General features: G+C 40.2%; 3 protein-coding genes across 8 annotated transcripts; 1 reads left to right on the top strand and 2 right to left on the bottom strand.

The window, feature by feature from the left end:
* Positions 1 to 604: 604 nt before the first annotated feature.
* On the bottom strand, positions 605 to 15069 carry HELQ (helicase, POLQ like). 4 transcript variants are annotated; one of them, XM_058025069.1, is made up of 18 exons: positions 14877 to 15069; positions 13780 to 14518; positions 13257 to 13435; positions 12512 to 12712; positions 11399 to 11471; positions 10809 to 10906; positions 10156 to 10254; positions 9341 to 9486; positions 8421 to 8660; positions 7613 to 7754; positions 7207 to 7311; positions 6479 to 6698; positions 5596 to 5753; positions 5127 to 5225; positions 4612 to 4785; positions 3971 to 4084; positions 2190 to 2324; positions 605 to 800 (listed from the first exon to the last, which is right to left on the bottom strand). In XM_058025069.1, the coding sequence occupies exons 1-18, from the start codon at positions 15027 to 15029 to the stop codon at positions 714 to 716; spliced, it is 3162 nt and encodes a 1053-aa protein (XP_057881052.1). In that variant the 5' UTR covers positions 15030 to 15069; the 3' UTR covers positions 605 to 713. The 4 variants fall into 4 exon arrangements, with proteins under 4 accessions (XP_057881052.1, XP_057881053.1, XP_057881055.1 ...); XM_058025070.1 differs by having other exon boundaries at positions 13780 to 14513; positions 14877 to 14983; XM_058025072.1 differs by lacking the exon at positions 14877 to 15069 and having other exon boundaries at positions 14025 to 14127.
* A 201-nt stretch (positions 15070 to 15270) lies between these two features.
* On the top strand, positions 15271 to 16923 carry MRPS18C (mitochondrial ribosomal protein S18C). The gene is made up of 6 exons (XM_058024910.1): positions 15271 to 15335; positions 15440 to 15501; positions 15759 to 15842; positions 16273 to 16330; positions 16644 to 16703; positions 16786 to 16923. Exons 1-6 carry the CDS (start codon positions 15284 to 15286, stop codon positions 16860 to 16862), a joined length of 393 nt encoding a protein of 130 aa, XP_057880893.1. The 5' UTR covers positions 15271 to 15283; the 3' UTR covers positions 16863 to 16923.
* Positions 16924 to 17022: 99 nt separating this feature from the next.
* ABRAXAS1 (abraxas 1, BRCA1 A complex subunit) lies at positions 17023 to 23315 on the bottom strand. Of its 3 annotated transcripts, none has more exons than XM_058024907.1 (9): positions 23212 to 23315; positions 22080 to 22170; positions 21162 to 21198; positions 20655 to 20721; positions 19812 to 20005; positions 19105 to 19224; positions 18708 to 18792; positions 18130 to 18238; positions 17023 to 17984 (listed from the first exon to the last, which is right to left on the bottom strand). In XM_058024907.1, exons 1-9 carry the CDS (start codon positions 23296 to 23298, stop codon positions 17557 to 17559), a joined length of 1218 nt encoding a protein of 405 aa, XP_057880890.1. In that variant the 5' UTR covers positions 23299 to 23315; the 3' UTR covers positions 17023 to 17556. The 3 variants fall into 3 exon arrangements, with proteins under 3 accessions (XP_057880890.1, XP_057880892.1, XP_057880891.1); XM_058024909.1 differs by having other exon boundaries at positions 22080 to 22166; positions 23212 to 23235; XM_058024908.1 differs by lacking the exon at positions 23212 to 23315 and adding an exon at positions 22425 to 22899.
* Positions 23316 to 23630: the final 315 nt, after the last annotated feature.

Genomic DNA, 23630 nt, shown 5'->3' with positions numbered 1-23630 from the left:
TGAGCATAAGCTCCCAGCAGAAGTACACACAAAGCAGTCAGTCCAATTCCCAAAGCACTCCTAGGGCTATATCTAAAACCAGGAATGAAGATGATTCTGTCCTATTGCTCAAGAAGTTCACAATCAAAACCTTCAAATGAAGCCAACTGTGCCATTCACATTCTCTGAAAAAATTCCTTCGCCCAGGGTTTTTCTCCTGGGAAGCTGAAAGGCAGCTAAGAGGCCTCAGAGAAAAGGAAAACAATTCTTATTTCATTTGCTTCTCCTGTGTTGTGCTCTGTGGAATGTGTCTGGAGATGGTTTACCCAAAGGTGATTGCCTGATTAGACTCTGGTGTGAGTTGTTTTGACTCTTTGGCCAATCAGGGCCAAGCTGTGTTGGGACTCTGGAAAGAGTCATGAGTTTTTATTATTATTGTTTTTGCATTCAGTAAGTATCCTTTCTGTAATCTTTAGTATAATATCATATTCTTTAATATAATATAGTAGAATAAAGTAATAAATTAGCCTTCTGATAAGATGGAGTCAGATGCATCATTCCTGCCCTTGTCAGGACTCCTTGTTTACAACAGTCAACTTCTGAATTCAGAAATCACTCAAAATTGTGGTATACAAAAGATATTAAATATTTATTAAATTACAGCAGCTTTAAACAGGAGAGTTAAAAACTATAAAAATATCTGAATTTTGGATTAGTTAGTTTTTCCATGACAATCAGTGGGTCCCTGGGATATCCGTTGGCACTTTTAAGAGTTCTTCAACTTCTTCCTGTAAAGCCTCAGCTTTTTCACTCAGCAGCATCTACAGCAGGAAAACACAGAGAAAAACAAAAATTAGAAAACAAATACAAGTATTAGCTATAGCTCTTAGATTAAAACACCAACAATTCCTTCCAAACTTGTACCTGGGTCTGTAAAAGACTGCTGCTGCTGCTCCCAGGACAGCAGCTTTGCCTCAAGGAGCCAGCATTTTTTTGTCAATTAGTTGACACCCATATAGAGAGCAGTCACACAAAAATTCATACAGCACACAGATGGTTTTCTGGATTCTGCCACCACATAATACACCAGTTTTACAGAATATGAACAGTTTTGTCTGGAACTGTTAAGGAACATTTTTTACCTTAGACATTCATTTTCCATGTTAGAATAAACATTTTTAAGTTGTGCCTGCCGAGCTTCCTTGATTTGAAATTTCTTACTACAGCATTTTACACCAGACATACAGGACTCCCAATATTAGCAGTTGTTTAATCCACTGCCCTGGACTGTTTGTTGCTGGCATGGAGAAGAACAGGACCCCATTCAAGCACTCTTCTAACTTCCCAGTTAGAGAAAACTCCATGAATTTAGTATCTGAGCAGGAGAGTAGGGTAGATTGCTAGATTTGTCCTTGATGTAGATAAGCAATCTGCATATATCCCTTTCTTTTGGCTCCCATAGCAGCAAATAAAAAAAGCAGCAAGGAGCCTACAACATTATCTGAACATGACTTTTAAAGTACATAACCCTCAAAGCTGGTACATTTACTTCATGAGAATGTGCAAACCAAAACTTTCTAATTGACTGCCTTATTTTTACACCAATCACTCATCCTTTTATTCTGGACATTCCCTTACTTCACCATGAGCTTGCTCTTTTAGTAGAATCAAACATGAAGCCAATACTATTGCAACAGCAAATGATGAATGGAGATAGAGAGAGAACACCATCCCTTGATAAAGTACTTCCTGCAGTTTTTGTTTAGACACAACTCAGTGTTTGTTACAGAACTTGCATATTCAAAATGGAAAAGACAGGAAAGAATAAAAGGGCATGACAAAAGCAACCTAAATAGGTGAAGTTAATCCTGCACCTCGTTGGTTTCCATTTCTACAACCCTACAAATCCTATTCTTTTGTCACAATTACCACTAGAACTTCTGTAAGGTAAGTCCTGAGATACTGGCAGAACAGAGCATTTCAAGTATCAGATAATCTGTCACACATTCTTGCCCTTTGCTTCCCCTCTGAAAAGCAGCACTTGGCTGTACACAACAGATTGTTCTTAGTACATATCAGCATTTGGATCACAAATGTCCACTAATGCCTTTACTACTAAACTGAATCCTTCCCTTTTAATGACGTTCAAAATCCATTTTTGACATACTGGAGTTCTGAAGCAGGTTTTTATAGCTTTGTTTCTAACTCACCTTTGCAGATGAAATTATTTGTTTGGCTTGACGTCGTGACAAGTGCTCAATCATCCTCACCAAAGTTTCTGGATTTGCATTAGCCAAGTGTGCTAAAGTTTTGTACCCCGCGTTGTAAAGCTGTTTTGCTCGTGCCTGAAAGTACAAAATTGTGTTAGATTATCAGCACAGGAAATAGGAATTACTGGTAAGTGCCAATCTCTGCACCAATCTCCAACATTTCATTCTGCATATCAATCCAATTCTCTTTTTCTAACCTGAATACTCACTGAGAATCTTTATAGCCTAAAAGCACAGGTTTGCCACTAAGATTTACCACCCTAACAATCTTATCCACCTCTTATGAATCCATTTGCCTTTATTTCCTCTGAGCCTAGATGATACCAATGCTTCTCTTGTGGCCATGTTTTCTGCATTCACTGTCACTGACAGGAGCGACAGTCCCGCATTCTTTGGAGGCATCTGTCTTGTTTGGCTTGTCAGATTAAAACCTCACTGCCACTAAATTCAATGGTTTTCTGACAAACTGATTCTACAACATGCTGGATAAGTAAGTTAGATCATTTTGCTAGGAGTGGAACCTTGGGCTGAAGTCCCAAAAGAGCTTTTGTTTTAATAGGAGTCTTTGATTCAGAGACTAGTTAAATTTCTTATTTAAAATACATGCAGTCCCAACATGACTTTGCATATTTCTGTAAGGATCTTCTAACTTAAATATGTAAATTCTTATTCCTCCTTACTCCCAGGAACTGAAGAATCCTTACCACAAGAGAAACCTGGACTCTGTTTTCCACAGAATGACTGGGTTGGAAGACACCTTAAAGATCATCAAATCCAGCCCATGCCCTAACACCTCAATTAAACCATGGCACTGAGTGCCACATCCAGTCTTTTCTTAAACATATCCAGGGATGGTGACTCCACCAACTCCCTGGAGAGACCATTCCAGAACTATATCACCCTTTCTGTAAAAAACTTCTTCCTAATATCCAGCCTGTATTTCCCTTGATGCAGCTTGAGACTGCATCCTCTCGTTCTGTCAGTTGCTGCCTGGAAAAAGAGACCAACCCCACCCAAGAACAGCCACCTTTCTGAAGTTGTAGAGAGCGATAAGATCACCTCTGAGTCTCTTTTTTTCCAGGCTAAACACCCTCAGCTCCCTCAGTCGTTCCTCACAGGGTTTGTGTTCCCAGCCCCTCTCCAGCCTCATTGCCTCCTCGGGACACACTCAAGCGAGTCAGCGCCCTTCCCAAACTGAGGGCCCAGAACTGGACACAGCACTCAAGGTGTGGCCTCACCAGTGCCAAGTGCAGAGGAAGAATGATCTCCTTGCTCCTGCTGGCCACACTGTTCCTGACACAGGCCAGAATGCCCTTGGCCCTCAGAGCTGGCTCACGTTCAGTCTGTTGTGGACCATTACTCCCAGGTCCCTTTCTGCCTGGGCACTGTCCAGCCACACTGTCCCCAGCCTATAACAGTGCAGGGGGTTATTGTGGCCAAAACGCAGGACTCCAGCTTTCAACTGAGTGTACAGCTAAATTATTGTCCAAATACAGTATTTTCATAGTTGCTGTGGCAGAAGCCAGAAGAAAACCTTAGGTCCCAGCTCTCATTTCCTAAACAGATCACTTTTCCCCCAACCTCTAGACTGTTGTGGAATACCTGCATTATGCTGAATTCCCAGTAACAAATTACTTTGTTTTCCAGATACACTTGAAAGGCACAGTAACATTTAGCACACAAGTTAACTTGAAAAGTTTAATCGAGCCAAGTTTACTGACCTCTAGAACCCCTGCTACCTCCATCAGAGGGATGAGTTCTGTCTTAACACAGTATGTCAACTGCTTGGTAAGCTCTGTCAGCAGGGCTTTATAAACCCAGAATTCTTCCAATTCCTGAAGAGACAAAGATTGCTAAAAATCAGCTCCTAAGTTCTGTATTTGGGAAATATGACTGACAAAACTCTACTAATGCAAAAAGTAAATATTTGTCTTTTAGATGAGGGAAGCACTATTATCTCTCTAAGTCATCCTTTCAGAGAGCTGCAGAGGTGTATTCAGCATCCTTCAGCTGAACATCCCAAAGGTGGGACAATTCTGAAGGCTAAGCAATAAATTATTTCAGTTATTTCACCAACAGCACTAGCAGTGATCAATGACCTGTACAATTTGTATATTTTCACATTCGCAGTGCATAAAGCTTGCTTTTACTATCAGAAATGTCGTTGTATGACAATGTTAAGCTTTGCTCAACAGAAAAAATAACAGAAAAAATAACATAGAATAGGAAAGGTGAAGAAACATTTTTGCACAGGAAAGGTGAAATACCACACCTGTATTCAGTTCTAAAGTAAGATAACAAAACTCCAGATTTTGCAAAACCAAGCCACAGAGAATTTATTTAAATTCTTTTAACACAGTACCTCACAGAAATGTAGAAGGCAGGATGCAAAGGAGGCTGCAGAACTGAGGAGATTTTGCACATATCCCCGGGATAGGTTAAATTTCTCTGAAACACTCCATACATTGGTCTCTTTCAGTAGTGAATAAAGGACAAATGTCAGGTAGAACCTGTTCACCACAGCATGGTCCACATTCTAGGAATAAGACAAGCTAGAATTCAGAGCCAGTATCACACTGCAGATGTTCTGTTAGTACTACAAGGCAAATCACTTCATCTCTACTCCCTTCACAGCTTTAAAACATTTCTATACTATGCATAAAGACATTAAAAACATTAAGGAAACCAACCAATGAGATTAAAAGAACTTTAATGTTGGAATCCATAAGGTTAGAGGGTTTTTAGGAAATGGTTAAAAAAGCTTTTAATAATCAGAACTGCAATAAATAACACTAACAGAAAAATAATCTGGAATTTGCAAATAATCAAATGAAATTACTAAACTGTCATCTTAGGTATGAGAAATTGCCAACCTACCTTTCTGACGGCTTGACCAGAAGCCTTTTTTGTAATAAAGCTTTCAGGTACTCCCACAATATCTGCTACTTTTTGCTCTGCTGCACTTAGCTGGGTAAACTAAAATAAAATTTTATAAAGAATTTTCAGATATTTAGTTGTTTAATATCATAGAAAACACAAGTACATTGTTCACAGTGCAACGTTTTTCAATATCTCTATAGAATCCGTAGAGTAGTACTACAGTCACCAGTCACAGGCAGCTCTGAAGCTTCTTTGCCTACTTGTCTGATTTATCTGTAACTGTCCACCTCTGAATGCCTCATTTTAACAGAATTAAACAGATTTTAGTGCACCCCCAGTAAAAAAAACCAGCATATTTGCTATCAGATTGTTACCTCACTTCATGTCCTATGCGTACAAACCCCCTGAAAATTTAATACACAGGATTACTGAATGCCCCAATGGATGTTTGCTAGCAATTTCTCACCTGTCTCAGGTATATCATCCAATCTGGGCTACAAGTAGAAGTCATATCATAGGGAGTTGACAGATACAGGAGATGAAGATTGCTCTCGAGAACCAGCCCCTGCAAACCCTTTTTCAAGTCTCGGTACAGAATATTGCAGTATGCCAAGTCTATTGAGCCTAGAATAAGCACACAGGGTAAGAATAAGCACATTTATAAACAGGCACACAATTTATAAAGTACATTTTAACATAGAATCAGTATTGTCTTTACCTTCCACAAAAGCTTGTTATGCCATCTGAACTGGAGAGAAATATCTGTAACCTGAATTACTGTTCTAACCTAACATGAGTAGTGAAGCAAAGCTGAGGAAAGGCAATCACCTATTTCCATGTATGTTCATTCTGTGTGGTTTTGGAGTGCTTGTGAAGTGTCTTGGCTTTACTGAAATCCTACAATAATTTTGTACATTGAAGGAACCCTTCAGACTCCTCCTATTTCAACTACATTCCACACCCCAAAATATTTATGATACGATAGGAAAACAATTTCCTGATACATTTATTTTTGTTACAATTGGTCTACATGTCATATGCTCCCTTTCCCTCTTAAGCTTTCCAAGAAATCCTTCTGTTTACAATAACCTGTTCATAACAATTAATTGTAAAACGAGGTCCTGAGCCACTTCGATTATAACACTAAATCAATTATTTAAGTGATTTTTTTTTAGGGGTATAGTTCTGGTTTTGTTCCCAGTGGGATCAATATTATCACACTTCATTCACATCACTTTCAGTTATATGATACTTCACTCCCATTTTCAGTCTACATCATGTAGTAAAACTCTTTCTTGACAACTTATTTTTCATTGCAGTTTAATAATAAGAATAAAAAAAAACCATACCCTTATATACAGCTTTACCCAAGGGTGTGATTGTCAGTGTAGATTTGGAATTGTGGTCTTTCTCAGATATTCTTCCTTTTAGGAGTCCTTTTTCTATTAGATTTTCCAGCCCATCTTGAATTATCTCTGAGAGGCTCTTCTCTTTAGACAGCAGCTGCTGCTGAACACCCAGCAATGTACAGCACACAAAATTGTCCACTTCTTCACAGGTAACTGCTATCTGCAGCAGTTTGGGAAATGATTAGCATATTTAAAGGTATAATTTCACATGTTTAATAAGACATAAGAAAAAATTACTGAATAAAGAAAGAGCTTGTGTTTCTATGGAATATATCCCAACAAATAGAATGATAGATTCACAGTGGCGGATCTGATGGACTGCTCTCCATTTGTTCTATTATTCTAGCAACTGCATCATGTTAACTTGTTCCCACTGTTTCTATTTGTATTTTGAACCAAGTATCAGAAATAGAAATATTAATATTCTATTGTATAATAAGACAGATATAATTTTTACTTTTACACACAAGGTAATCATTGTGTTAGATGATTACTTATTGAGTTAAATGAGAAGATCTAATCAGATTAGCACAAAAATTTGATTAAAGCTTTTCTGAACTTGCAAGCCTGAATGTTTAAGCTGTCTGTCTTTTCCTAGGATCAACAGGTAACATTTTCTTAGCTTTTCCAAGCACTTAAGTTACTCACAGAGAAGAGTTAACTGATACCTTCAGTCCAACCAAAGACAACAATAGGCTCTGGATTCCCTTGGTCAGCTCCAGCAGAAGATTGCTGTAGCAGCTCTCCAAAGGACTGTGAACTAAATCCTGAACCTAAAAGGGGCAAGGAATACATTAGTACAGAGGAATAGTCATGCATTAATTTTATACTTTCAAAAAATCAAACTGACATGCATGATTCACCTTATAAAGAAAATAAGGGTAAACATCAAAAGTTTACAGTTCCCATCTGAAAACAAGCCACATAAAGGAAGTTTAAAGGTATTATTGCATAAATCAAATACTTAAAGTTTTAAGAGGTGAACAAAAATTAAGCTAGGCAGCTTGGCTCCTCCTGTTTATTCCACCATCTTAACTCAACAATTTCAATTACCAACAGCTTTGTAAAAATTACCAAGTGTTTGTCTTTTTCTTGCACTATGAGAATGCTTTCTCCAGCACTGTCAATACCAGCTCGACCAGCCCTGCCAATCATTTGCTTATACTGGCTCTTCTTCAGGAAGTCATTGCCAACATAAGGAGCTCTGAGAATCACCCTGCAAAGACATCTTGAATAAGTTATGCTTTACATTCAAATTACTAAAGCAGCAATAAAATGTTATAAATTCAAATTCATTGTTTATATAGGCCCCTTACCTCATAACTAATAAAAATCAAATGCAGCTCTTTGGACAGACGTGTAAATCAATTGTAAAGCCTTAAACTATTGAAGGTGCATTAAATGTGCACACAGAAGTGGATTCTTAGCAAGCAATCTTTGGTCACACAGAGTACAGCAGCCCTATCATCAGAACTTGCATGAAAAGATAACACATTTTTGTTTTAAAACACATTCCAACTGCAAATCCTCAGAAAAGGTTTATTTTACCATTTAAACACTGCTCCTGGGAGAGTATCTAAAGAAATCACTGTTCTTTTGAATAACATTATTAAAAGTATTAAAACATTTTTCAGTTTATTAAAACTTCCTTAATCCATTTACACAAGTGCTCTTCAGTGATATACTCTGAGGTACTTCCTACTGATTCACAGTTCCTACATGAATGCTGCAGTCTTGTGCCCCAAATTGAACACGACATCCTTTATATTTCCAATTTGCTGGTAAAAGCACAAACGCACTTTAAATAGTGCTAAGATTTCCAACTTAGTAAAGAATTTTTTTTTACAAAGCAAAAATCAATGCAAAACTTTTGGCTACTAACCTCCTAGCTGGTAGGTTCACTCCAGCAGCTAGAGTGGCTGTGCAAGCAAGCAGACACAGGACACCTGCAGAATAAGCTTCCTCTATGCTTTTTCTTTCATCATTTGTAAGGCCACTATGGTGATAGGCAATACCAAAAGGGATTGTTTGCTTCAAAATAGGACAGACAGATCCATTTCCAATACTCTTCAGGTTCTTGATGAGATCTTGTTTTTCTTTCTCCTTGTGAGCTCTAAATTCTCTTGGAGGAGGAAAAGCATTTCTTTAGACTTTGACCAATCATTAATCAAAAAGAAAATAAAAACCAAGAGACATGCTTACTGCCTCATTCTGTTCATCATTCATTTCTCTAACATCTAAGTTGAAGAAATAGTTATTTCCAGTAACTTTCCAGCAATACACAGGAGGCTGATTTAGTTGCAATAGAGCCTTCCTTGTTTGGAAACACAGACACAGAAGAGATCAAATACTGGATGCTTTAGATTTTACAACTCAGATTTCCAAAGTGGGTATGGGAACAGAGATATTCAACTGACTACCAAAGTACATGACCAAAAACCAAATGTTTGTTTTCTAAGAGAAAAATGTTTGTTTTCTAAGCTTCCAGAAACCAGTGCCAAAGGGACATAAAGTTAGACTAATTTAGTATGTTTTTCCTTCTTTTCTTTAGTTTTTTTTTTTTTCCCTCTGGCAATCACCTTTTTCAACTGTTTTGGTACAAAAGTAAGAACTTTTAAAAAATTTATTTAATAAGTCTTTTGCAGTTTGCTATCACTTATGCAGTCAGCAACTTTATGACTCCATGTTCAAAGCATTTAGTTCTAATCACCAGGGAAAAACACTTGCAAGCTAGATGACAATAAACCCTAAGTTGTAAGCAATTATTTCACATATAATTTAAAAAAAAAAATAGAAACTTACTTCTTGAGGTACTTGCACACCATTGAAGCCACATTTTCACAATTCTTTTTAGTGGGACAAAAGATTAGACAGGAATATTTAGGAATAACTTCAGTAACGAGTGCAATGATGTGGTCAGGATCTGCTTTCTCCAGATTACTAGAATACTGTAATAAGCACAGATTGACAAATATTTAAACCTAGGAATTAAGTAATCTAAATATTCAATACTTGTTCTCAACCATTGCTTGAATACTCCCATTGGATTTAATGTAACATAATTCCAAGAAGTTGTAGGATAAGCTTTTCTCCCAATTCTCACTTGAAAGACATCTAACTTGAGGGATGCATGGATATACATATCAAATTCTTTGCTTTTTCCCTTAATACTTCATTTTCTTTTAGCAGCGCTTGAGATACAGTCTACCATTAGACACATTTTCCTTTGTAAAGGTTGAAAGAATCCCTACAAGGCAGTAGTAAGCTGGCAAAACCCTAAAAGGTATCTTCCTTCAGTTTTGTCCAAGAGTGATCAACTGTACCCCCAAACAAAAAACATTGAGTATCTGGAATACTCAAACACATTACTTTTTGCAGGCCAAAATACTGAAGAAACCTCTGCCTTGAAGAGTCAAAAAGAAGTGCAAATCAAGTTAAGCATTCAGTATTTTAAGGCTGGTTTTTTTCATTCCCAAAGCCTACCCCTTCTTTCTCATGGGTACCACTACTGAATTATCATGTTTAAGTAATTTCTCTAGAAAAAGCCCTGTAAGCAAATCAGTGTAAAGAATGCATTTCACAACAGTTCTAAGAAACTATAAGCACTTTGTTTTTACCTTGAAATTAAGGAGATGTGAAAAAGTAAAGCCATTTTCTGTTTTGCTGTCAACTGCATAAATGGTGTCTCGTATCTTTATGTACTCCTTTAATTCTACCTAGCAAGGTAGAAACCACAAAGAGAAACTTTAGTTAAATTACTCAGTTTTCTCTAAAGCTATTACTGATGCACAGATACAGATTTCTCTAAGCATCACATGTCATACACATACTTGCACATAAGCATACACTTTAGAATTTTTAAGAGAACTTAATTGTTTTGATTATTTGCCTTGATAAACCATGGAATCATATTGAAGAATGTCACAATTGTATCCCATGAACTATTTATAAACCATGTTGTCCTGACAGCATACAAGAACCAGCACTACATATTCTAGTTATACCAAATGGACTCAGCACAGTAGCTGTAATTTAGGAATTGCTTAAGTTAAAAAGAAGCCTTAGCACAGCATTATAAAGGTTATTGCATTTGTGTATTTAGAAGTGCATGGTGCTATTTACTGCATTGTTAGCAATTAGAGAGCAATAGCAGGCCTTATATTATACTGTACAATTAAGCACAAAAGGTGTGATACAACTCTAAACAGATTTACTATGATTTTAAAGGCAAATATCTTCTTTACTAGTTCCTGGTATCTTGTATACTGACCGGTCTAAAATTATTTGTGTAGTACTCTGCTTGCAGGAACTTCTGCAGGTCTCCAACATTATTTAACGTTGCACTCATGCCAATGATCTGTGTCTTTTCTGTAAAACAGAAGTTGAAATGAATTTATTGTCACATTGCCAATTTTATCACTTCTGTTCAGTATCTAAGTCATGAGACTCCTTCACCATCAATCTTTCCAAAATGCCAAAGTAGCAGGTTTGAAGGGAAAGGCCACTACTAAAGAAATACTAACTAACTAAGAAATAATATTAAAGTTACAAAATAGTAACTGAGACTTAAATGTAAAAAAAGAAGCATTTAATTGGATGCCTAAAGGACTCCTACAAATAAATGGAAGACATTTGACAACAACCACGATTTCACAAAGAAGTATCAAAAGAGCTTCAAAAACACCCTAACATCTTTAGAGGGTCAATTAACACGTCAATGAGTAAATGCTGTTAATACATGGAGTCATGCCATGTTTTTCAAAAGCAGCCAAAACAGCACAAATCCAGAAAGTGAGAGTCACTTCTCTAGGAGGCCACAACTACAAAACGTTGATGACATTAACTGTAGCCATGGCTTACTACTGGTGTAAAGAATTTTCGCCAGAGTAATTTCCAGTACTGCTCCTCGACTTCCCGCCCCGAGCATATGCAGCTGTGGACAGAAGGGAAAAAGAAAAGGCAAGAATGCTAATGAGTAGAGAGTATTCCTTAAAAAACCACCAAAATAGCAATATATAAAGAAATACTACAGAACTGTTTTTGTTGGACTTCCTAAAGATATCCCTTGTTTAAATTTGGATTGTTAGGTTCAGATGTATTACCTCACTTAAAAAGCATTTAAGGATCACAGAACAAGAGACTCATGGGGAAATATAGACAACAAGATTTACCTTCCATTTTATTAGACCACAACTGACACAGTTAACTCCTGACAGTAAACAGTCAGTGTGGAGATCTTTGTATTCACCAGACTGAGGCAATTTTAAACAAAATGTGGTTTAAGCAACACTTAAAGTAAAAACATTCCTAGCAGCCAGCTTCTAGAAAAAACAGAAGTTAGTGCTTCAGCTGCCCTCTGTTTAGAAGCTACAGTGCTAAAGTATGGCCAGTCAGGCTGAAGAACTCCAGGAATTAAAATCCCCATTAGACGTTATACACGTTACTCGACCCCACAATAAGTCCTGGGTAGTGCAACTCAGCCCCAGCACGGCATAAGGCAAATCTCAAAGCCAAATGTTACTTGGTATTTTTCATTTTTGTCAGTGTTTCACTGGGTCATTACTACCAGACACAAAGTTGCACGGCTTCACATCTATGAGTTAAGGTCTAGGCTTCATAAAGTACATTCCATAAAATTAAAATTATTTATGCTTTATTTCAACCTATTGGAGACTTCTAAATGACAAGTAGTTATGCAGGAATTCACCATCAACCACTACCACAGTGGATTACTCAATATAAATCTATTACTCTGAAAAAGCAATAAATGCTTCATTAAGAAAAGAGCAAACAACAATTTTCAAAATAATAGAATTATGGGCCAATTCAGAACACAGAAAATAAAAGTAATTTTCATGATGAATACTCTAAGCAAAACCAAACAGGCAAAGAACTGCTCCTTCCTAAATAATTGCTGCTTAGAACCCTGAAAGAACTTGCACCTGATAAACTGGAGCACATCTTGTGGCCTACCTCATCCACCACAACCAGGCCGAGGTCATCGATTCTTTCTGTTTCAATTAAGGAGTTCACCAGAGCATGTCCTTTTTCTATTGTAGCAATATAAAGAGATTTCTTTACTCTCCTTTTGATTGGTGGAAATCTTCCTTTACTTCCTGCATATTCTTCAACCAGGAAACCCAATTCTATCCCAAAACTCGACAAACCCCTAACCTACAAAAGAAAAATCAATTAGAGAACAAATTCATGCTCATTTTGGATTGCAGATCCGCCTCAACAACTCAACAGAAAAGCCAAGCCATACCACAATCAGCTGCTTGAATTAGTGAAACATATTAGCTAAGATTATCTACTCCAGCTACAAAATTGAACTGTCTACACATATTATAGCTGGGTTTCATCTGTTCTCTAAAACTAACTTTCCCTTTATACCAAAATACATTTTTATTTCAAGATCACTTCTTCAGCAAGCTGGGCAGCACAGTTCTTAGGCTGCACAAACTAAAGAAAACATCCCAAAAAGCCATTATTTCAAAATTCAGCACCCTTTACTTCATAACTCAGTACCTTCACTTCATAATTTGTGTCTGTTCCATTCCAAAATTAATGACCCTCAGAGTAGCATTTAGAAGGTCACTCACTTCCCACCATACATTCATAAAAACCTTACTGCAAACCAGACACGTAAGCAAGTAAACAAAGCTATCACGAAAGACTTATATCAAAAAATGCAGTGTCAGAAACACTGTATCCAGACCTTTTCTTGGACAATGGCAACATATGGCAGGATCATCAGAACATCCTTCTGCCTGCAGAGCAATTCCTGGAGAATTATTATTTCAGCTACAAGAGTTTTTCCACCACCAGTTGGCAATGAGTATATCAAGTTCTTCCTTTGCTGTAGGGATTCTAACATTAGGCAATCATGCTGCCACTCTGCAAAATGAAAATGGAACTATCAGCAACCCCAGGGGAATGTTAGTTAACATGAAAATGCCTGTGTTTCATTCAGAACACTCTGAGCTCAGCCCTTGAGAGCTTTTCCTCAAAAAAGCACTTAAAGCTTTCAGTGATGGTCACTTCTAAACTATTCTGTAATCCAGACGGATACCATCCATCCAAAACACCAAAACAGCCACTTCCTAAAACAGGACAACTACTTTCTAATGTGGTTTATGTTAAGCATTACCTTAAATATTTTTACAGTATAATGGGTGAAACTGACAATACTCCACTAGCAGTTCGTTTTTTTTTTTCCAACAGACCAATGGTTACACTACCATAAAGTGTTTCAATCCCTCGAAGTTGTCTGAATAAATCTTTAACCTTGCTAGGCAATCCATAAAAAGGGCCTATATCAAGAGAAGAAGATTCAATAGCTTTCCTAGCCACAAAAATCTCTTCAGATAAAACAGCTTCTTTGAGCTGCTTGGTCTTGGAGACCTGCAGAGTCTGGGCTCTAGCATTTCCAGTCATAGCACTTTTCAGGTGATCTTTGAGACTCTCAGATTTAAATAAAACACACTTGGAGTGTGAGGAAGAATCGATAGGTCTGTTCCTGTGTTCAGCACCAGCACAAAAAGACAATGGGTCTCTGATTTTGTCCGAGAAAGAATCCACACGTTCATCTCTCCCTTTTGGGAGTGGAGATGTTCTGGAAGCAGAAGAAAGTTCATCCATTTTTTCAAAATACAGGAGTTGTGACAATGGCAAGTCATCTAAAATAGACTCAGTTAATTTTTGATTGCCATCAGCTGGGTCACTGTCCTGCATTTGGCAGGCACCCTCTTTGTCACTTTTAAGGACAACCACATTTTGCAAAGCAGAGAAGTTATCCTGCTCTTTCTGGTGAACTCCTGACTGAAGGTTCCCAGGTACAACCTCTCCAGCTGCTTTCACATCCATGTTTTCATCCTGCAGGTATTTGTGTTCAACATCGTCCACTTGAGCGATCAAGGAATCGTTTCCATAGAAGCTGTCGTAGTCACCAAACATATCCTCCTCGCTGTCATTGCTGCACTGCAAAAACCAAACAGGAGTTACTGACACCCTGAGGCCACGCCACAGAAGGCAGAATAACACGCAGAGCGCAAACATCGGAGCCAAGGCGCTTAAGTCTGCCCCAGGTTAACACAAGAGCATTTTATGTGATGTCGTCTGTGAGGAAAACCCAGCTTAGGTTCTGAAGAAAAGCCTTGACTAAGTGAAACAGCTAACCTACAAGTAGGAGAATACGTGCACAGAGATGAATTTTTAAAGCAAAAGCCAGGCGGCATCATATCCTCTCACACAAAATACGACCTTTCCCGACGCACACCATCCTCCCAGAGGGGCTGTCCCGCCCCGCCACCAGCCCCAGGATCCCGCCATCCCCTACCAGCGCCTCCGCCGGGGGTCCCTCGCCATCGGAGCTCGGTCTCTTGCGAGCCACCGGCGAGCTAGCGGCAACGGGCTGCGCCGGGGCCCGGCTCCGCTTGCGCTCCGAGCTGGAGCGGCTCTTCCTGCGCACGGCGAGCCTGGGCTCCGCCATGACCGGGGCTGCGCGGGGGCCGCGTGGGACCCTCACGGCCCCGGCAGGGCACGGAGCGGGACCGCGGGGCCGCCCCACGGAGGCACAGCCACCATGGCGGGAGCGGGGACCGCGGGTAACAACCCGCCGCGGGGAGCACGTGGCCGGTCTGCCGCCAATCGCCTGCCCCGAGTCGAGCAGACGGCGCTGCTATTGGCCAGCGGGGGCCGGCGGCGGTGACGCGCGGGCGGAAGCGGCGGCGCGGTGCGGGTGTCATGGCGGCGCAGGCCGTGGCGGCGCGGAGGCGCTGGCCGCGCCTGGCTCTCGGTGCGTCCCTCCCGCTCCCCTTCTGTGTCGGGCGGCCGCGGGGCCGTTCGCGTGTGCGGGCTGTCGCGCCGTGCAGTCACTAACCTTGTCGCTCTCCCTTGCAGCGGAGCTGTGGGTGCGACCGCGCCGCCTGCAGCATGAAGGGCAGCCTGAGCGCTCGGACCAGGTGAGGCTTCCTCGACCTGTTCCGCCCTGCTATCCCGCTGCTCCCCCTCTGCATGACACCAGCGGTGCTGGGAACGCTTTGCTCTGGTCGCTGAGTAGCTCGGGGCTCATCAGATCCCGAGTGCATTGTGGGGAGCGCAGCGCAGGGGAGGTCAGCAGGCGCTGGGAGTTCAGGCCCCACGAATGTGTATTTCAGTATCTTAATGAGAGCCTGTTAAACCTGATAGCTTACAGAAGTTAATCATTCTCTGATTTCAGCCCATACAAATGGAGAACCCCTACAAAGACCCTCCAAAGAGATGTGTCTTATGTGGAATAAATGTGGACTATAAGAATGTGCAGGTGAGTTTTAAAATTGCTGTCCTTGGATGAAGGGAACTGGTTTACTGTTTTTAAATGTGTGTATAGTAAGTCCAAAGTGATTAAGAAAAATAATTATAAAATCCATTCATATGTGGAGGGGTTTAAAACTTATGAGTAAGAATGTGTGTAGGTCAAGGGCCAAATAATGTAGTTATGCTAAGAAGCTTAATCTACTCACTGTGTGTGACAACTTTGCTGTTTAACAAATGGAGTCCTTGGTTACAATTCAGCTGCCACAAAGCATGGAAGCATAGAAAATACTGTCTACCTCCAAGCTGTACTTTTTTCTTCAGGCAGAACTGAATTTTGAAAAAAACAGATGAAAAAATGAAAAATAGAGTACAAGTAGTAATATAAAGCTCCAAAAAAAAGTTCTTTAACTGACTTCGATTTTTCTTGATTTAACTAGCTTCTTTCCCAGTTTGTTTCTCCATATACTGGTTCCATTTATGGCAGGCATATCACAGGTATGTGAAGTATTAATTTAAATCATATACAGGGCAATAATAATAATTTTGTGAGTTTAAGTAACTGTGCATCAGCAGTCTTTCTGAAAGTAACCAGTCCCACCTCCATACATTTTTTAAGAGTATTTCCCTGACTTAGTAGCCTGCATCAAGGAATTAAAATATCCTTTAATTGTATGCATTTTGTATTTAACAGTAAAAGCACACATGCATTTTTCTAGAAGGACTTAATCAAAGCTAGAGGGAATTGTCACTAACATGCCTTTTACGCTCTAATGACTTGCTTAGTGTTGAAAATAATTCATCTCTTTAGGCTTGTGCAACAAGAAGCAGAAGGAAATTACAAAAGCCATTAAAAGAGCTCATGTATTAGGTAAGTATGATTTTGCTTTTGAGTTTTCTAACTCAAGACTACTTTTCTACTAAGAACACCTCCATCTTTTTTTTTTTAACAGGATTTATGCCAGTTATGTTTAAGAACCCCCAGTTTCTCACAGACCCCAAGCTATGTAACATCAAGTATCCAGAGTGATATACTGTACAGAAATAAACAATAAAACTGTTTTTCATGTTTATGTATTGTTTGCTGGAAATATGGTTTGCTAGCATAATGTGTGGTTGACTGAGGGGTGGATGTCAGTCATTCTTTTATTTTTCTTCATGAAGTCTCTGAAAGTTATTGTCTGAAGGAAGATTAAAGCAATAATAGAAACTGGCAGCTCTGTGGACCCCTTCCTCTGCTCACCAGTCTTGCTGAAGCTCAGGTGGCTGTTTTTCCCCTTGCTGGGTTGTAAGATGTGGAGAAGTAAACAAGCACTAGTTTCCTGAGGATAATGTATTTAAATGGTGGCAGTTCATGTAGACAGCTGATATTGTAATGTATTCATTTGATGCTCCCTGCATCAGGAGGGTAGGTAGCACTGTTTCTTCACCAGCAGCTTGAAGCTGTATCACTTTGAGGCAGCATATGACATGCTTATCTCACTGATAGCATCCTGTAGCATAGGCTTTGAACCCTGAGAGAGAGAAGACACACAGAACTCTGGAATATCATCTTGGATTTATCTTTATGCTGAACAGAATTCGTGCACTGGGAAAAAAAAAAAAAAACAACAACAAAAAAAAACTGCAAAAATGCCCTGTTACATCCATCCTTGCAGTGCTAGAGATTGATGCATCACTGGAGTACACCAGCAGTAGCTTTTGGCATGAAGTCATCTGACAGATCAGAAAGTAGGAGAGTGTGGGTATTCCTTTGCATCTCTGTTTTTTTCAAACACATCCTCGTCTGTTTCAGTGCTACTCAGTGTAAGCTTCCTTTCCTGGTCACTGTCCTCTTGGTCTTGAAGTGGTTCTTGGTGAAGTTGCAATGATCTGGACTTCTTGAATGACTTTGAAACTGATGTGGTCTCCCTGCCCTTACGCTTGTTTAGGTGCCTTGTTTCAGCTTCAGTGAAGTCTCTTTCCTCTACCATGAGAGTCAGTTTGTCCATGACATTAATGTGATGGTCTGTGTTACAGCAGTTCTTGGATATCTGTTGGCCTTTGAAAGAAACAATGCATGTCTGAAGTCTGGAATTGGGGAAAAATGTTTGTAGTGCCTGGCAAAGGAGAACATTCTCCTTTGGCTCCACTGGGTGGTTTTTGTCTTCTCCTGAGGAAAAAAAAATCAAAGTCAGAGTTGCAGAACATCTTGCACCTCTGCTGTTTTGGCTGCCTCAGGTTCAGAGATGTTTTCTGCTTCTGCCACTTGAGTCAACTTGGAAGGGCAAGGCTTGCATCATATTTGGTTGACTTACCTGAACAATTTTGTTGCTTTTTCCTCTTTATTTCTTCTTTTAATTGGCTCACCTCTGCTAAGAGTTTCTCTACAGATCGTTCACTGACTTCTACTGTAATGCATATTTTCTGCAAGGAGAAGAGCATGTTGATCAGATTAACAGTATTCACAGTAGCTGACTTTAAAATTGTTCAACATCCTTGAAGGTACTCATGGTTAAGTTGGACATAGAGTAAAAAGCTTAAGTAATGATTTAGAGGTGGATCTATCAGATAACTTAAACCTTGTGTTGAACCAGGTGCAAGATGTTTTATTTGATCCCATCTAGGCAAAGGAGATCTAACAAACTACAGAGAGTACTCCTTCAAAATAATCCTCTTGTGAGAATTTATTCATGGACTTGAAGATTAAACGTTGTACTCTACTCAAATGGGAAATTAAATACTCAGCTTTGAGAATGTAGTGTGCAGTGCAGTAAGTAGAACTTGCTGACCTTTCAGATTATGGCTTTGTTTTCTCATGCAGTGCAAAATGTGTAGCCCTTGGCTGCCTTGGTTTTGTAGAACTGATGAAGGTAGGCAGGCCTGCCTGGCTTACCTTCAGTTCCTCCTGCAAGGTGGCGTACATCTCATTTATCTTATGAACCTCCTGTAGGGACCCATCTTCATGGAAAAATTCTGACCTGTGACCAGGAGTAGAACAGTACAATTGCAAGCTAGTGATTCCAGTGCTTGCTTAGTAGGAGCTTTAGTGAGTAAAGAAGCATTTTGTGTTTCAATGCCAGATGCCTGTGTTGAGACAGACAGCTCCTGGCAAAATATGTGACTGAATTAATTTCCCAGTATGCTGGAATGGTAAGTAATTGTAGAAAACAGGTCAAGTGAAACAGAGTATGACTATAACATTTGCAAAGCACTTAAATGCTTTTATAAAAAAAAGTGCAGTTTTGGTAGTGGGAAGCTACAGGTGTCAGTAAATACAACATGTATTGTACCTGTGTTGTCTCATGGCTCTCACAAAACCAGAGGATACACAGGAACCGGACACTGTTCTGTAACCTTGCTGTTCTGCCATGCCCAGGTTGGTGACCACCAAAGGAACTTTCTGGAAAAGTCTTAAAATGCATAAGTATGAAAACATGATCTATTAATATCCAGAGATGTTTCATTGAAAGTTAAATATTTTTGGCCATTCAGGACCCAATGGAAGGGTTACAGTATGGTTAATCCTTGCTAAATGTATTACATCATGTACAGATAAGGCTAAAGGCAAACTCCAAGAGCAATCAGAAGCTCAGCAATGCCCATAATTCCCCCTCTTTCTGACTACAGCATACACTAATTCAACATTTGCTTGCTAAGCCTAGCCTGCGAGCAGAATCTCTCTGAAGATAAAGTTAACACCAATTTAAATGTTTTGATGAACACCATGTATGGTTGAGGTCCTGTACACAAAGCAATTTGATCAGGTGTAGCTTATGTGTGTAAATAAACTAACAGTGTCTGCTTGGTGATGCTGGCACTGTAGATAAAAAGGGCAATCCCAGAATAGAATTCCAGGGTAAACTTTCAACTGAGCCGTGGCAACATAAGGAACAATCTTATTAAAAGTGTAAGTTTCAAAGGTAAATAACAGTGTTACTGAGTCAATTGCAACAAAGTAGAGAAACTTTCAAGTTTTAGCACATGCTATAGACATTACCCTTCCTGAGGCCGATGCAGAGCATGTTCCAGTCTGTACGTAGAACAACTTTCTGTCATCACACTAGAGGTTAAAAGGAGGAATACAAGCCCCTGGTTTGATAGGTGTGACTGCAGGTTTTTATGAAGAACTCTTTCCCGGAATGTCATGGTCTGGTCTGTGTTACGTCTGAATTTGTACCATCCTATTACACTCTGCAGGCAGAAGAAAATTCACAGTTACTTTTGAATCATGATGTCCCTGTGTGTCACTGAAGCAAGTTTTATCCAGTGCAAAGTCATGTCTGAATTGTTCGCTAGTAGGTGCATAGTCAAGCAATTAGTTAACTTGAAACCTTTAAAACTTCTAAGCTTATTTCCCATCTTCTTTCCTTCAAAACCACGTGTTGAATTTGTCTGTTTCATAGCCTAAGTTCAAGGTGAAACTGCAAGCTTTCTTCTGTTTCGCTGTTTGTTTTCAGCTTCTACTTTCCCCTTGTAAAACTGTTCTGTGGAAAAAAGTTTAGTTCTTTTTGATGTAGTGGTCCTTAACCACTTGTGAGCTGACCTCAACTGATCTTAAGGTGGAAACTGGTGCAATTCCTTTAGGATCCTTGAAATGTTCACTTGAGAAATTAATAATTCAAAATAAAGTTGTGACACATACGTAGGCAAATCCTAGTCAAAGACAAGCAAAACTGGTTTTTTATGGAGGAAAAGGATGTAGCTGCCTTGACCAGCAGCATGTGGGACTATAAAAGGTTTAAAATGAGAAAAGAAAAAACCTTGATGCAAGAGGTATCCAGAGCAGCCTCCAAAATTTGAGTGAGCTCCTCAGTATGGTTTAAATTTAAGAATGAAATACCTTCTTACAGCCTGATAATATTTTCTTCAGGGCAAGTTCATTCAGTTCTCCTGCAGAATTATAAAAGCTATAAGAAAATTAAGACAATTAGAGGGGAAGAAATTAGACTGGAAAAATAACTTTAGCATGCTGAGAATCATCTCACTTTAAAAAAAAATTAAATTAATACTATTAAGGGTGAGGGGTTAGAATGTATGGAATGTTTTTTTTTTTTCAGTGTGTTGACATTGTTCTGTAGATTATATGGTATCATAGATCACCAGAAGGTGCAATATGCTTTATCTCTATTTCTATATGCATAGACAAACATTAAAAAAAAAAAAAAAAGACATAAAGAACCAAAATAGGAATAGCATAAGGCATTTTGCATCTGTAATTCCAAGAGGTTGATATGGCTACTATAGTTACAGCTGGGTGATTTTCTTAGACAATGTAAGTTGAACACTTGAAGAGTTCAGGTTAGGGTTAATTTTAACTTTTCAATATCTGTTTCCTTGAGATTCTTACCTGAACAACTGGTAGCATGGAATATGCTTCTGTATGTCTGGAAAGAGAAAGTAACATTACTCTGGGTTCATCAGCTCAAGATGTATATTCTTCTGCATGCTATGATCAGCATGAAACTCATAGAAGGACCAAGAAATAATTTTACATAATTTCTTAAAATTGAATGTATTAACATAAAATTAAATAAGGTGAAGAAAGAAAATATTTTAAAAATATATTCTAATTAATTTTGTCAAAAGTATAGGGACCCACTCGTATAAACTGTATTTTTTGTATACTTTTCTATTATATCAACTGAAAAATCAAGCTGGGTGCTTTGTATTTTTCTCCTGCTGAGTGAAGGAGAAATATGTAGTATGAGTGATTTCACCTGAGTTATTCAATGCACATCAACACCAATCACATCAAGATGATAAAAAATACATCTGGCATCTGCTTAGTGAAATTACTAAAGAGCTTGCAGCCTTCACACACATAATTTTATAAGCTCCAAATGAGGTAATAGATGCTAATACATTTCAGTTCACACTACTGATAGACAAAGCTTTTCCAGGGCAACAGTCGTCCAGAAGAGTTTGTGATGTAGCCAAGACAAGGGTGTAAACCCTAAGTTATGTTTAATGTAACAAGATATTTGGCAAAGAGTAGCCATCCAAGGAACTAGGAACTATTATTTCTTTTAAATTACTATGTTTTCTGCAGTAAAATTGTAATCTTTTTAGTAGTTAAAATGTTACAAAATAACCCTTCCGTGTGTTTTCGGTTTGGGGGTTTTTTTTGGTTTTTTTTTTTTATATATCAGCAAACCATATAGGATCTTGGAGCTTTGATCTTGCTGTAGATTGCTGTCCCTCAAAACTGAAAGCTGTCATTTACTGCCCAAAACCAAGCAGGCTATAAAAATGTGGACACACTAACCGATTGTATAAACAACTTCAACATCATCCATTTGTGAGTCTGTGATGCTGTTCTTGGCTTCACCTTTCACATCTCCAAGGAGAAAACCTTCCTTTAGAGGGGAAGAGAGGAAAAAAAACCTCATTAACAGTAACATTGAACAGACACTCTTGCTCGTGGTGCTGGTGTGGCCTCACCCCCTGTCCTGTGTGCAGTTTTGGGTGCCACAATGTAAGAAAATTGCAAAGCTATTAGAACGTGTCCAAGGGAGGGCTGCAAAGATAGTGGAGGGTCTAGATTGGAAGCCAGAGCAGGAGTGGCCGAGGTCACCTCGTCTGTTCAGCCTGGAGGAGAGTGGGGGCAGACCTCATTGCATTCTACAGCTGCCTCAAGAGGAGACGTGGAGCTTCAGACACCGATTTCTTCCCTCTGTCGGCGGTGACAGGACCCGAGGCAACGATATGAAACTGAGTTGGGGGAGGTTGAGGTTGGATATCAGAATAAGGCTTTTCCCCCAGAAGGTGTTAGAGCAGTGGAACAGGCTCCCAAGGGAAATGATCACAGTACCAAAGCCTAGCAGAGTTCCAGAAGCATTTGGACAGCACTCTCACAGACATGTGGTGGGATTCTTAGTGTCCTGTGCGGGGCCAAAAGTTGGACTACATGGTCTTTGTAGGTCCCTTCCAACTCTGCATATTCTATCATGATTTTCTTTAATAGCAAGTGTGAGCGCTGTCTTCAGGAGAGGAAAAATGCTGTCAAAACGAACTTTTTTCCATTTTTTAATTTTAACAGAGTGGGTTCTGGCTCATTTTTCAGTACTGGCCCGCAGTTAGGAAGGAATCCTCAGCGAGGCAGTCCTGTGTCCCGGTCGGTTTGCGGTGCTGCCGGGCGGTGCTGCCCGCCGAGCTGGGGCCGGGCGGGCCCGGCCAGCGCTGCGCTCGGCCCCAGCCGGGGCGGACATGGCGCTGCAGCCGCTCCTCGCCCCGTTCGAGCACGGAACACCCGCGTTTCTCCGCCGCTCGCACACAAAAAGACCGCCGGGCGCTCTCCCGGCAGGGCCGGGCGGGGAGGCCCGGCGGCAGCGCGGCGGGGGCGGCCCGCCCCTCCCTCCTCTCCCACCGACCCGGACCGGCCCTCCCTCGGCACCCACCGTGTCCGAGTCGGTGCTGAGGTGCTGGAAGGTGAGGGCGCCGAACACGAAGCCCGAGAGCAGGGCCGAGGTGCTCTCGCCTTCCATGCCAGCAATGGCGGGACGGGCCGCGGGCGGGCGGGGGGACGGGAGCCCCCAGCGGCGGCCGGCGGCAGCGCCGGGCCCGGGCCCGACTGCCTCAGCCCGAGCCTCAGGGAGCGCGGCCCCGCGGCAGGGCCCGGCATCGCTCCTCTGCTGCAAAATGCCGAGTTGGGAAAAGGTTCTTGAGAGAAGATATTCCCTGAGGTTTGGTCTTTGTCTGCTTTCAAGGCTAGTCAGCAAGAAGGTAGATTTAATACCAAGGCTGTGCTTTTCGAAACAGGACATACAGCTGTATGTCTATGCACTGCGCTCTTTGAGAATGTGGGGAGAGTCTTCTG

This window comes from Melospiza georgiana, chromosome 5 (genome assembly GCF_028018845.1).
Source record: "Melospiza georgiana isolate bMelGeo1 chromosome 5, bMelGeo1.pri, whole genome shotgun sequence".
Classification (NCBI taxonomy): domain Eukaryota; kingdom Metazoa; phylum Chordata; class Aves; order Passeriformes; family Passerellidae; genus Melospiza; species Melospiza georgiana.
This window is presented reverse-complemented; position numbering and strand designations above follow the sequence as displayed.